This window comes from Patagioenas fasciata, chromosome Z (genome assembly GCF_037038585.1).
Source record: "Patagioenas fasciata isolate bPatFas1 chromosome Z, bPatFas1.hap1, whole genome shotgun sequence".
Classification (NCBI taxonomy): domain Eukaryota; kingdom Metazoa; phylum Chordata; class Aves; order Columbiformes; family Columbidae; genus Patagioenas; species Patagioenas fasciata.
The window spans coordinates 40,720,062-40,732,682 of NC_092560.1; the positions used below are offsets into that span (position 1 = coordinate 40,720,062).

The window sequence follows — 12,621 nt, forward strand, 5'->3', positions numbered from 1 at the left end:
GTAAGTTTTGCCTCTGAGTTCAGGCAGAGTTTTTAGTGCAGTTTCAAAGAGGGGAGCAGGCCCTGCTCAGCAGCTGGATCTGCTCAGGAGAAGCCCTGCCCTCCCCCAGCAGCAGGCCCGACCTGCGGCCCTAACGCTGAGGGGCTTCTGGTGGGGTGACCGTCACACTCTGACAGACCCTTTCCATGGCACCATGCCACAGGGCTCGGCAGCGCTCTGTTAGCGGCTATGCTCAAAACACACAGGTGCAGCAAAAGCAAGGTAGGCAGCAGTACTGAGCAAGGGATCTAAAGCTTTGGAAAACTTATTGAGGATTATGTCTAATCAGAGGATTGCCACTCTCTTCTACTAGTAAAATCTTGACAAAGTCATAAATCAAGTAAATTCCTCCCAACTATTAATAGAAAAACATTTCACATTCTAGCACTGACTTTGTCTCTAGAGCGTTACAGAAAGCTTCTTTAGAACAAAATAGACAAAGAAGCAAGATATATAGATTTCTACTGAAAAATAAATCTACTTCTCCTTATTATTTCTGCAATTTATTCAAGCATAATACAATGGAATTACCACCTTTATAGCTAGCCCACCCCAAACCTGAGCCCTTTTCTGTATCACACAGAATTGTTACTATAGTTATATAGAGCAAACACCACTGGAATGTACACAGTGAAGGAAAAAAAAAAAAAAGTAAAACTTTACTTGCCAAAGTAACACTTTACTTGCCAAAGTAACCGTTCCACTTCTAAACTGTTATCTAGAAAAATAAGATCTAACCAACATTCAAAATGTCCAAGTTTCAATAAATAACTATTAATGCCCCAAGTTTGCACTGGCACGAGAAATATGGAGCATACAGTTTAGAAAAGTATTTTCAAATGGCTGAGTCAGGAATGCATTTCATCCTGCTTAAAATTTACAATAAAAATCACTTCCCTCCAGGGTTCGATTTTAAAACTGAAGTCATCTAAGTGCAAGAGCACTCACATAGTTGTCTTAAATCTCAATGGCAAATTAAAGCTCTAGAGAAAGACAGTATTTTTAAAAAAGTTCTTTATCAATACCATGAAAATATACATAGCCATATTATGTTTTAAATATATATATACACGGACATCTCTTCAAAAGGGTATGATTCTGGCTTTTTTTTTTTAAGTTTCAAAAGCTTATCCGTTGCTATACAGTTCAGTAAGGTGTATTATGAAACAGAGTTTTTATATCCCCCATGAAAATAAAGTTGAATCTTTCTGTAAACAGGAACTTCCTTAATTTCCGAAATCTCTACAGACCTCAAGTACTTCACTGAAAAAAAATTAAAACAACCACCTGCCCCAGAACCTCCCACGGAGACCCTCGCTGCCGAGTACAACATCCACAGACCCCGGGAAACGCTTAACACCACTCGGGTCCTGCAACCGTCTTCTCCGGGCGCAAATAAATACTTATAATTAACAATAATAACAGAAGAACGACAGAGGGCGAGCACCTCGGCCCCACGGAGCCCCCGCACTGGCCCGGCGGCGGGCGGGGACGGCACAGGCTTGCGACGGGGCGTCCCTCCTCAGCAGGCGCTGGTCTCCGGTGCTGCGACCGCCTCGGGGGGAGCCTCCCGCGGCTGAGCGGCGGTAGGAGGAGGATGGCCGGCGGCGTTGATGTGGCAGCCGGAGGAGAGGTGGCTACGGACGCGGCCCTGCAGCTGCGTCACCTGGGCGCGCAGTAGGTTGGCGGTGGCGGCCAGCTCGGCGTTCTGCCCCTTGAGCGCCTTCACCTTCTCCTCCAGCCGGGCGATGCGCTCCAGCTTCCGCCGGCGGCACTTGGAGGCTGCGATGCGGTTCCGCAGCCGCTTGCGCTCCGCCTTCAGCCGTTCCTGGCTCTCCGCGTCCAGCGGCGACAGTGACGGTGGCGTCGGCGCGCTGCTGCCGCCCTCCCCGGCCGCCGTCGGTGGCACCTCGGGCACCGTCTGCGGCTCCTCCAGGGACCGCGCTGGGGGCAACCGGCCGCTCCCCAGACCTGCCGCCCCGAAGGCCAGGCCCGGCGGCGGGGCGGAGGCGGCCGGGTACGCGCTGCCCGAAGGGCTCAGTGGCCCCGTGGGGTTGAAGCCGCTCAAGTTGGTGTAGACAGCCGGGGGGTCGGCAGCGGCGGGGGCTCCCGGCGGCCCTGGGCGGGCAGTGCAGCAGGGTCCCGGCGTGGAGAGCGGCGGCGCCGCCAGGAGCTGGTTTTGCTTGTGCAGGTCGGCCAGGGCCTTAACGAAACCGTCGGCGAATCCCTCCTGCTCCTGCGTCACCGGTTGCCGGTAGAGAAACGGCCCTGCCGCCGCTGCTCCGCCGCTCCCCGCCCCGGGCGCTGCCGGCCCCGGGCTGCCAGACCCCAGCCCCGCGCCCCCCTGGATCAGTAGCTGCTCCAGGTCGGCAGCCGGAGGTAGTTTCAGCAGCGGCAGCTCCGCAGCGGAGCCCAGCGCAACCTCCGGGCCTCCGCGGGCCGCCGCCGCCGCCTCCCCGCCGCCCGCTGGCTCCGCGGAACCGGCGGGCGGCGGCGGCGGGGCGGCGGCGGGCGGCGGCGGTAGCAAGCGCAGAGCCGCCGCACGGGCGCCAGCGGGGGGCCGAAGGGCGAAGGGTCCTGGGAGCGGCGCGGGGGCGGTGGCCGCCAGGTCTCGCTTCTTCCCGGCGCCCAGAAGCAGCTTCTGCCCCGCCGCCGACGCATCGGCTCCGGGTCCGCCGGCGGTACCGAAAGCCGGCAGCGGCACGAAGTCGGGCAGCAGCTCCAGTCCTTCCTCGGGGTAAAACGGTGCCTCCATCTTCACGGCAGATCGCCCGCTACGGCCGCCGCTCATGCTGCCGCCCTCGCCGGCCGGCGGCGGCGGCTCCGGTGCGGCGCCGCGCTAGGCGCCTGCTCCGCTGGGCCAGCCGCCCTCGGCTGCCAGCGGAAACTGAGCCGCCTCTCGGCGCCGCCGGCCCCACGCTCCGCCCCGGGCCCGTCGACTGCCCGCCCCGCCGCCGTCGGTCCCCCGCCCGTTGTGCTTGCGCGAAAGGGTTTGACGCCGCAGCCAATGTGTTGCCCCGGTGGGGTGCCCGTGGGGTCTCCACGGTGCCTCCCCCCGAAAACTCGCCGCGGCTGCGGTGCGGGACAGGAGGCGCTGCCGGCGGCTCTGCCGGGGACGAGGGATTTCCTGTGAGCGTCACGCGGGGATGCTCCAGCCACGGTGCACGTTCTGCGGGAGGAAAGCAAGCAAAGCTCACGCGTGGCGGCTGCTGTGGGCAGGTGCTCGTGCGCTGGGTTGTGATGGCTGGGCACAGGGTAGTGCAGGTGTCGACCGTCAATGCTTCCTGAGAACATGGGCTGGAAAGTCTGCTTGGGGAAATGCTCGGCCACAAGAAAACAAGCTGAATTGTCAAAGCAAAAGCCATTTGCAAGAAAGAGATGGATCTGACATAGTTCTTCTTCTGGAGAAAAAAAAAAAAAAGGTTTAGAGAAAGGGTCTGAAACAGCCTAGATGTCTTTTCAATGTTATTGAAACGTGAAAGTACTGTTTTCTGTTTTTTGGGTGGTATTTACTTGTTATCTTCAGACAATCCCCCCTGTCTCTCTTCAAGTCTCTGAAATTCTTGGAGGATGAGGAAGTTGCTTTCCACCAAGTCTTTTAAAAATCTGTTCTGCTGAGGATACTAATGTGATACTCACAGAGCTGCTGAAAGCTGTTTTTTAAGTTGACTTGCTGACTGAGAGCCTCAGTGCCTCATCTACGCATTCACCAGTTCACCCACCCACAGTGGGATCCACCAGCATCCCTTCAGTTAGGCATCACCCTTCTGCAATCTGCTTGTGCTTTCTCCCTAGACTTTTCCTCCCTGCACATCAAAAGTGCCTCTTCTCCCAGGGCGTAGCAACACTGCTGAGCTGCGCAGTAGCCTCACTGTGTGTGTCAGCATGCTGTGGCTCCACTGTATGCAGGTTTGATCCAAGACTGGGAATGGAGAAGGAAGCAAAGATGCTGGTGTCAAGTCAGGAAGGGCTTTGCCCCAGACATGCCACTTGAGATCCACAGGAAAAAAAGAGTCTAAGTATACCAACTAAGGCCTTGATGATGCTGACTCGCCTACCTTGGGGCCCCCAACTATATACCTGGTCCATGGGACAGGGGTTCCATTTCAGCTCAGCTCTGGGCCTATCCCTGCCTATCTATGTTGCAGGTGTTCTTCTCTCCAGTCCCATCTCTTGGGTGAGCCCTGGACCTGCATTTCCCATCCTGTTCCTGGTACCATCTCCTGCTGCTCCTGCCTGGACTACCTGAGTGGATCTCATACCTGGTTCATCACCTCGCCCTGTCTGGGTGTGTCAGTGGGTCAATAACTAGTGCCTGTTCTGCCCACCCTGCTCAGGCACTGCAGGACACTGCCCAGGCTGGTGAGGGCCAACACTTTGGCTTCAGCCACCCCCAGTTCCTGTGAGGCAGCCCCGCTTTGCCACTCCCTGAGTTGGTGGCAGAATTGCTGCCCAGAAAACTGGCAGCAGCAGGACTCCAGCGTGAAGAAAGCCATCTAGCCAAAGCCAGGAAGAGAAGCATTTGTGTGGACAGGGTAGAAGTAAGCAAGTCTGTCTTGGTGAGAAAGGTGGTGCTAGAAAGAGCTTATTCCTTGTTTCTTGGCTGCTGTAGCAGCAGAAGGACAAAGCTAGCAGTACTCAACTAACACCAAGTACGGAAAACAGCTGATTTGAGTGGCTTTGTGGAAGTACTGCTGCAGCTGCATGCTGTACAGACTTTTCCTGTTGTATTCCTGGACAAGCAAATGACAGCAACTGGCACCTTCTCTGCAGCCAGGCAAGACAGCTGTTAGGCAGAGAAGCCATGGTCTCCAAGCTTAAGTCAGTACAGCTTCTCTTCTTTCCTTTATGAAGCAAGTGCAGAGAGGGAAAGTAGTCTGAGAAAAAAAATGAGGTCCTGGGTGGGGACAGAGAAAAACCTGGGGAGGTTCTCTTGGCTCTGAGGTCATTGCCGGAGAAATTCTAGCTATGATGTCATACATGACAGAGGTGACACTAGAGGTAGGTCCCTTTGTCAGTCCTCTGACAAGACCTCTTGGTCAGTTATATAGGATGGTTTTACTTGCTGATCTAATGCAGCATCGGAAAGCGAGCCTACAGCCCACCAAGCCTACAACTTATTTATTTAGATTGTTGTCTAATATTTGCTGATATACCTGCAAGCCAAGTTTCAGTCAGTGAAACAGAGTTGTTTTACATGTCCCTAATGCACCTGTATGTCATGACAAGGTGTGCTTTTTCCTGCTTTTCTCTCCTTCCCAAGGCTCTCTTTTTCTGCTGAAGAACCTGGAAACGCTTCTGGGTTTCAGAAAGAAAATTTCCGCGCGTGTGACAACCGTGCTCTCCACGCCCGCCTGCCGGGTGGGGTCAGCATCCCCGCCAGGGCCTCGGGCATGGCCGGGCGGAAGAGCTCGCGGCAGCCCGGGCACTACTCCCACCACCCCCTTCAGGCCCTGGCGCGGAATGGGCCCTGGCCCCCTCCGTCGCCGCTTGCGGGTCTCCGCAGACCAGGCCGTCCGTCCCTCGCCTCAGCCCCGCGGGGGCGCCTCAGCGGACGTGGTGGGGGTCCGTCGCAGGACGGGGAGAGGCGATGTCTGGACGCCACACCCCCCGCTGCCCAGATGCAACAGAGGGCGAGCGGGGCACTGCCGCTGGCAAGGGGGCGGAGCGGGCGGAACATCTCTCGCGCTCGCAGGCGGCGGGCCGATTGGAGGGCTCGCAGGGGAGGCTCCGCCCCCGAGCGCAGACCCGCCAATGGGCGAGCGCAGTGCACGCAACTACCGCGAGACTTGCGCTGAAGCTGGCGCCGCCATCTTGGAGTTGGGAGAGGCCGCGTCCCGTTCCTCTCCCTCTCGGAGGGCCGCGGGTTGGGGGGGGAGGGGAAGGAGGCGATGGGCGCCCGGCGCTAAATTAACGGCGTCCGCTAGCTCGTTTCCCCGACGCTGGGCCGCGGCGGGGAGCCAGGATGGTGCAGTCCTGTTCCGCCTACCGCTGCCGGAACCGATACGACAAAGAGAAGCCCATCTCCTTCCACAAGTAAGCGCGGGCGGCGGGGCGGGGCCGGGCCGGGCCGGTCCGTGGAAGAGGCGGGGCCAGGGCGCTGGCGCTCGGCGCGCACAGGGTTGGGGGGAGGTGTGGAGGGTTGGGCGTGTGGCGTGTAAGGCGGCGCGGAGCGATTGTCCGCGGCTGCCGAGAGCTCAGCCCCAGCGGACCTCGAGTGCGTCGCCTTCCGTGTCCCCGGAGGTCTCTCTAGGGAAAGCCGAGGGCCTGTACGCTTTTTGCTGCTTTTTTTCAGGGGGGGGACGACCCCTCCCGGGTGTCCGAAGGGCCGAGTCCTCGCGCCCAGTCCGTGTTGATAGGAGTTTGTCTCGGATGAGCCCGTGGGAGGAAAAAACAAGCGATCGTGCAGTCAGTCAGAGCAGTGCTTACCTGTAACCCGACATCACGTTAAAAAGCTTTCCAGAAAAGCTGAAAGTACTTCTTATTTACAGGTTTCCTCTTACAAGACCTGATCTTTGCAAGAAATGGGAAGCTGCTGTTAAAAGAAAAAACTTCAAGCCAACTAAGTATAGCAGCATTTGTTCGGAACACTTTACTCCTGATTGCTTTAAGAGGGAATGCAACAACAAGCTTCTGAAAGAAAATGCTGTACCCACAATATTTTGTTATACTGAGCCCAGTGAAAAGGTAAACCCGAAGCACTTGTAGTTTAAGATAGTGGAATGCATGTCAGTTGCTCATATTAGCCTATCAGGGCTTAAAATAGCAGAGCAGCGTGGAGGAGATGGAGGTTGTGGAGCAGCTGCTGGGCTGGTGCAGCTGGAGATGTGGAGGGTTGTGGTGCTTGAAACATGTCCAACAGCTGTTCTCATTTGCTTTGACCAGAGCAGAAATGTAGGCTGTTCAAAGCTTTGGAGCACACAGAGCATTGTACGGCAGCACAGTGGCTCTGGTCTGCTCTTGTGTGCATGCACAGAAACCTGAACAGCATAACTTGAGTTTAGAGCCCTGTGCTGAATTAAATGGAACAGCAGCAAAGTATGAAAGTATGGGCCTGTTGTTAAGTTGTTGAACTGTATTTGTGGCATATTTGGAGTCTTACAGAGCCTTCAATAATACTTGAAAATTGCACTGTACTCTCCTATGCTGACTGGTGACTACTGCTAATGTTGTAGAGATGATGGACCTTAGTTCTGAAACTTAACTATCCTCTCTAAACGTCTCTGTTCCTCTGGCTTTGCAGGGTGAAAGTGAGATGCAAACAGAGGGGCAGAAAAGTAACTGCACCTGCTACCAATCTGTGCTGAAACTACCTCTCTTTTGCCTTAACAGTTACCCTGTAAGTTGCCAGACTGGTCCTTAACTTCTGCCTCTGAACTTCTGATGGTAGTTTCTTGTGAGATATATTGTTCCCTTCACTGTGCTGCTAAAGCAGCTTACTGTGAGATGCAAGTCAGTTACGAGTTCATTCTTCTTAATGTAATAACTGCAATACAAGAATGGAAACGATTGATTCTTAACTCTTATAAAGGATATAAAATGTTACATCTTGCCACTTTGCTCTACAGGAAGTGGCAAAGGAGAGAATGGATATGATAAGGCTGTGGGGTGAAAGACTGTAATGGGATGAAGCACACAGAGGAAAACTGAGACTTTGGATTGTTTATTTTATATATACAATATTGGATTTGGTGCAGAGACAAAAAGGAAATGTATTTGAAAAATGAAAAGTGGCTAATGATAGAGAAGAGAATATAAGTAGAAGGTATATAAGGAAAGACAGATAATTTCCAGGTAAATATGGCTGTGTTAAGTTTTTTGTTTGATTATGCTTCCTTGCTCTCTGTACAATGCACCTTTTTTTTTGTCATGTGTAAAATGGTTGCAAAATTTTTTCAGTCTTAAAAGTTGAGTGGGTGTGTAGGGTTATCTGCAAAAGTGTGATTGGTGCAGCAACATTAGTGATGAGCCACATTCCCTGTTTCATTATCATGCCTGGATCTGCAAAAACACAAAAGAGTGCCTTTTAATTGTGGAGAAGGATTTAATGCTATTCATGTTTGTCTCACCGCACTTCTAAATGAACTGCCACATGTCTTCAAGAAATAGCATAATAACAAGGAATAGTAGATTCTTTTGGAATTGTATCCACACTGATTTTGAAATACAGCTTTTTCTCTTTTGGATTATATAATTTGAAATACTTTGTTTTTCCTGTGTCTTAGGAGAACCATTTATTGGCTGTAATAAGTAGTCTGAATTCACTTAAAATGTGTCAGTGATACCAGAGATGTCATGTGCTGGATAAGCTGCAAATAGAAATTTCTGTGTGAATTTAGCTGTCCAGCAATGTTCCTTTTTTTGCTCATGCTTCTGACAAGCGTGAATTTCTCTTTGCCCATTATATCTTTGACTTGTAGTTTTTCTAGCAGTAAAGTTTGAAAGTGGCAGCTGATAGCATCAAACTGCTTAGAATATTTATGTGTGAATTAGATAGGCACACTGTTAGAAGCAATTTCTTATAATTGAGAAAAAAGAGTGGTAGTTGGCTGGTTATATACTTTAAAGTATTCAGTAATATTTGAGTGCATATGAACCTTCCCTTCAACAGTAGTTACAAAACTGCCTTCTCAGTTGCTATCTGCCAAGTGTAGTTTCTACAAGAGGGATATTTAGACTCCCCAGTATCAAGTATTAGCTTTTTTGCATGTGAAGTCAAGGAAGTTAATGACAGATCTGATGGGCTTGATATATAGATGATGAGGATTGTCAGCTGCTTTTATAGTCAACATTGTCCCTCTCCTCATGATTTTATGTGTGGTAATAATACAGGGTATTTAAAAAAGATGCACCCAATTTCAAACCAGTATGCACATATCATTTGGTTCATCTTTTTGAAACAAGCTGTACTGGCAAAAGGTGAGTAGTTAGAAAATTGATTCAGTGCCCCTTTCACTGAGAATGTCATAGGCATTCTTTTTGACAGGCAATGTGCATGTTCTTTTGTTTAAACGGTGCTTTTTAAATCATCATGTGGACAGAAGCATTTCTGAATTATACTGCATTTGTTTGGGGTGCAAATAATCTGATTTGCTGCCCTGGCCCATACTCAAGTGGTGAGGGATCTGTGATGTCCTGAACTGTGCAAGTGAACCTATTGAGAACAGTATGATAAAGACTGCAGTTTTGTGTGGAGTTGAGCCAGCTGATACTCTGCGGCTGCCAGAAGGGAGAGTCATACTTCTCCCTTCTCCATCCCATCTGCCAGCCATGCAGTCCTATTTCCCACTCCTTCCACACAGCAGCACAGGTGTAGGTCATACCTTGTCTTGCATTGCTTTGACTTTTGATAAAGGGCAGAAGATTTCTGCATTGATGGAGGGAGAATGAAGAGCTTTCTGTCATCTTAGCATCTTACCATGTTTGAGCAAAGAGTAAATATCAGAACTGGGAGGACTGCTTTGCTGCAGAAGAGCTGTTTATTTTGGCTTATCATGTCTTTTGAAACCAAACCCTTATGTTGCAGCTCCAAACCAGTGACACAGTCCCTTGCAGTTGTTGAGAGGTGGGCCTTGCTGTCTCTGCTTCTCTGCTCTGCCAGTTTGTCAGAAACCCTCAGCAGGTGACCCTTATTCTACCTTAGCAGAAGATTATCCTCTTCTGCTGTGTTTTTGATTAAGTTAGCTGATATGTTTTAAGTATGTAAGGTAAGATGCAGCAGAAAGAAGGATGGGCAAAGGGGAATGGGTAGGCAGTGATGACTTATTAGTCAGCTGAACTCCGTTTTATGGAACTGCAGCCTGTGGACTTACTTCATAGCTAATCATGGATATGTATTGGACTAAAGTCTTCAAATGAGAGTAATTTCTACATTCTTCAGTTTTTTTATTTATTTGAGACATCAAAGCCCTGAAAATGAAGGTACTTAAAAATATCTCCAGCTGAGAAGCCAGACAAAACAGGCCCAGAATTGTCAATTTTGAAAAACTAAGTTTTGAGATTTATATTATCAGTTTCAGTGCTGGTTGTTTATGTTATTCTGGGGCTGTAGTAAGGGGATTGTGTTGTAAACAATGTTAAAAATTACTTTTTTCTTGTTTCTAGTCTGAGGAATTTGCAGAACAGCCAGAAGATCCACTACCACCTCCTCCTCCACCGCCGCCGCCGCCACCACCACCACCAGCTCCAGTACTACCACCATCTCCATCAACTCCTTCTTTTCATTTGTCTCAAATAGATACCAGATTTGTAGATCCAAGTATTGGATTATTGATGCCTCCTCTCCAGACCCCTAGCAATCTTGCTGTATTTTGTGATCACAACTATACTGTAGAGGATACAGTTCATCAGCGAAAAAGAATTCAACAGCTGGAAGAACAAGTTGAAAAACTAAGGAAGAAGCTCAAGACAGCACAGCAGCGATGCCGACGTCAGGAAAGACAAATTGAAAAACTGAGGGAGATCGTTCAGTTTCAGAAAGAAAAAGACATATTGGCAGGAAAAGGCTATGTGGTTCTGCCCAATGACTATTTTGAAGTTGTAGAAGTACCTGCCTAGAAGTTATGAACGTTCATTTTCACTTTGCTAGGCCAAGGAGTTTAGTTTAAAAACCTAAATGCTCTCTAGTTCTGTGTGTAAGACTCTCCAGAATTTTAAACGAGTAAATTTGCACTCATACAAATGAGATCACATATTTTCTTCATTGTAATTTCAGTTTGATACACTTCTACTATATTGAAAATGCAAGCATCTCAGAATATGCATTTAGTTTACAAAATCCAAATTGCTTTACAGAAGGAAAGAATGGGAGGTTGAATACATTTTAAATATGTTTGTTTGGAGTTTTTGTTTGTTTTGTTTTCAGGTTTTGTTTTTGTTGTTGTTTTGCAAAGGCTGTCTTATGCTTACAGGGGATGGCGAACTGAATCTGGCTGAGAGTGAAGATGAGGTTGTTGTAGACTTAGTGTGAAGATTTGTCAAGGCATTTAATATTGCTTTTGGTGATCCCTAGGAAGTAGTTTTCACTGACTTCAGAAGGAGCAGAATTAGGCCAGCTGAGTACACCTGAAGTGCTGCAGAAAGAGAGAAATATAAGATAAACATATCAGCTGGTGAAAACTTGCAACCACAGTTTGCTGTGCCTTCAAAGCACTGAAAAAAGTCTAATTCCTGTATCCCTTTGGTGAAGTATGTAAACAAGCCTCTTATTTTGGAGTAACCTGTTACCACATGTGTGTTGTGAGCAAGAGGAGGAGAATTCATCAGCATAGCTGTTGAGAGCTTTAGTTTTGAGGGCAATTAAAAATTCTCCTGAAGTGCTAGTGCTGCACTGAACATATATGTTATTGGACTGTTGGTAGAATCAAGAAAGCAGTGTACTGTTTAGGGTGGCTGCTTTTCAAAAGTACCCTGATAATAAACAGTCTCCAATATGTTGGAATGTGATGTTCTCATAAACACTGTAATAGGTAGAATGTTGTCCTTATCTTTGAAATTGTTGGTCTTAGCACACATCTCAGCCATGTGTGGGTTCAGGACATTAAGAAGTTTTTTTTACTTTTCCAGAGTGTCAAGCATTTGCAATATACTGTGATATTTTTTTTTTTTTTTTTTTTTTTTTTTCCTTTCCCTGCTCCCTAAAAAAATCCACCAAAGGGCAGTTACAGAATTAACTTTGGGAATTGTTTGGTGCTAGACTGGTATTTAATATCTCAAATGCTACTGCCTCTTCTTCAGCCTCACTAAGACTCTCTCTAAAAATTAATTTAGAATGGCAAAATAGTGCATCATTTTGCACTTACTGTCAAATAATTCAAAGTCAGATAAAATAGCATCATGCAAATGCTTCTGTAGCCTTCACAACTGAAATTTCTGAAATTTCTGGATATATTAGACATGAGGAAAATTACCTTTCTCAGTACATGTCAAACTTGTGTGTAGTGTGGATTCTAGTTCTGATACTAATCCACCCCTGTTGGTGATGGCTTTAAAAGCTTCTCTTAATATCCTGTTAGCATGACATTTTGAAGCGTTTCGAACCTGTCTTGGTACTTCTGACCTCACTCATGCCATGAATCTACTTTCTCTACCATCTCATATACTTAAGGTGAACAAAAATGTTGATGCATCCTTTTGTGTACATTAATTATACCTGGCTAAAAATAAAAAGCAAATGGTGTGTTAGATTTTTAACTGCTCTCTCTTTTCACAGGACTTTGCCGAAACTAGCTTGACATTTTGTATCTTTTTCTAAAGTAGTTATCTGATTCAGATGCTGGATTTTTCTGGCAGTGTTCCTGAGTCTTGCTGCTGTTACACTTTGCACTTAAAATAAATTTGCAGAAGCTCAAATTCAAAAAGTGACAAGGAAAAGACATTTAAACAACAGTTCCTATGCTGCTGGCATGTGTGGCCAGATAGCAGATTGTTTCTGTTTTCTCTGGAAAACACCCTCTCTTCTTACTCTCCAGGTATTTAAAGTGTGCCTTCAGATACATGATGGGTTTCTGCGATAGCATGCCCCTGTGGCTGCGGTGCTCCTGCATCCCCATCTTTGCCCCACTGTTTGGCTGTGTACTGCCA

The 12,621-nt window shown here is 48.5% G+C and overlaps 2 protein-coding genes across 4 annotated transcripts; one reads left to right on the top strand and one right to left on the bottom strand.

The window, feature by feature from the left end:
* Positions 1-526: 526 nt before the first annotated feature.
* On the bottom strand, positions 527-3,093 carry LOC136115116 (transcription factor Jun-like). Its single transcript, XM_065861026.2, has one exon. The coding sequence runs from the start codon at positions 2,828-2,830 to the stop codon at positions 1,562-1,564; it is 1,269 nt and encodes a 422-aa protein (XP_065717098.1). The 5' UTR covers positions 2,831-3,093; the 3' UTR covers positions 527-1,561.
* Positions 3,094-4,932: 1,839 nt separating this feature from the next.
* Positions 4,933-12,222, top strand: THAP1 (THAP domain containing 1). Of its 3 annotated transcripts, XM_065860669.2 has the most exons (4): positions 5,889-6,075; positions 6,531-6,726; positions 7,283-7,378; positions 10,144-12,222. In XM_065860669.2, the coding sequence occupies exons 1-4, from the start codon at positions 6,005-6,007 to the stop codon at positions 10,594-10,596; spliced, it is 816 nt and encodes a 271-aa protein (XP_065716741.1). In that variant the 5' UTR covers positions 5,889-6,004; the 3' UTR covers positions 10,597-12,222. The 3 variants fall into 3 exon arrangements, with proteins under 3 accessions (XP_071657872.1, XP_065716741.1, XP_065716742.1); XM_065860670.2 differs by lacking the exon at positions 7,283-7,378 and having other exon boundaries at positions 5,890-6,075; XM_071801771.1 differs by lacking the exons at positions 6,531-6,726; positions 7,283-7,378 and having other exon boundaries at positions 4,933-6,075.
* The last annotated feature ends 399 nt before the right edge of the window (positions 12,223-12,621 follow it).

Excerpts from the sequence above, each read along its gene's own strand:
- LOC136115116 (XM_065861026.2), bottom strand. The coding sequence starts at position 2,830 with ATGAGCGGCGGCCGTAGCGGGCGATCTGCCGTGAAGATGGAGGCACCG.
- THAP1 (XM_071801771.1), top strand. The coding sequence starts at position 5,503 with ATGGGCCCTGGCCCCCTCCGTCGCCGCTTGCGGGTCTCCGCAGACCAG. Across the intron at positions 6,076-10,143 it reads AAGCCCATCTCCTTCCACAA|TCTGAGGAATTTGCAGAACA; the intron begins GTAAGCGCGGGC and ends TCTTGTTTCTAG.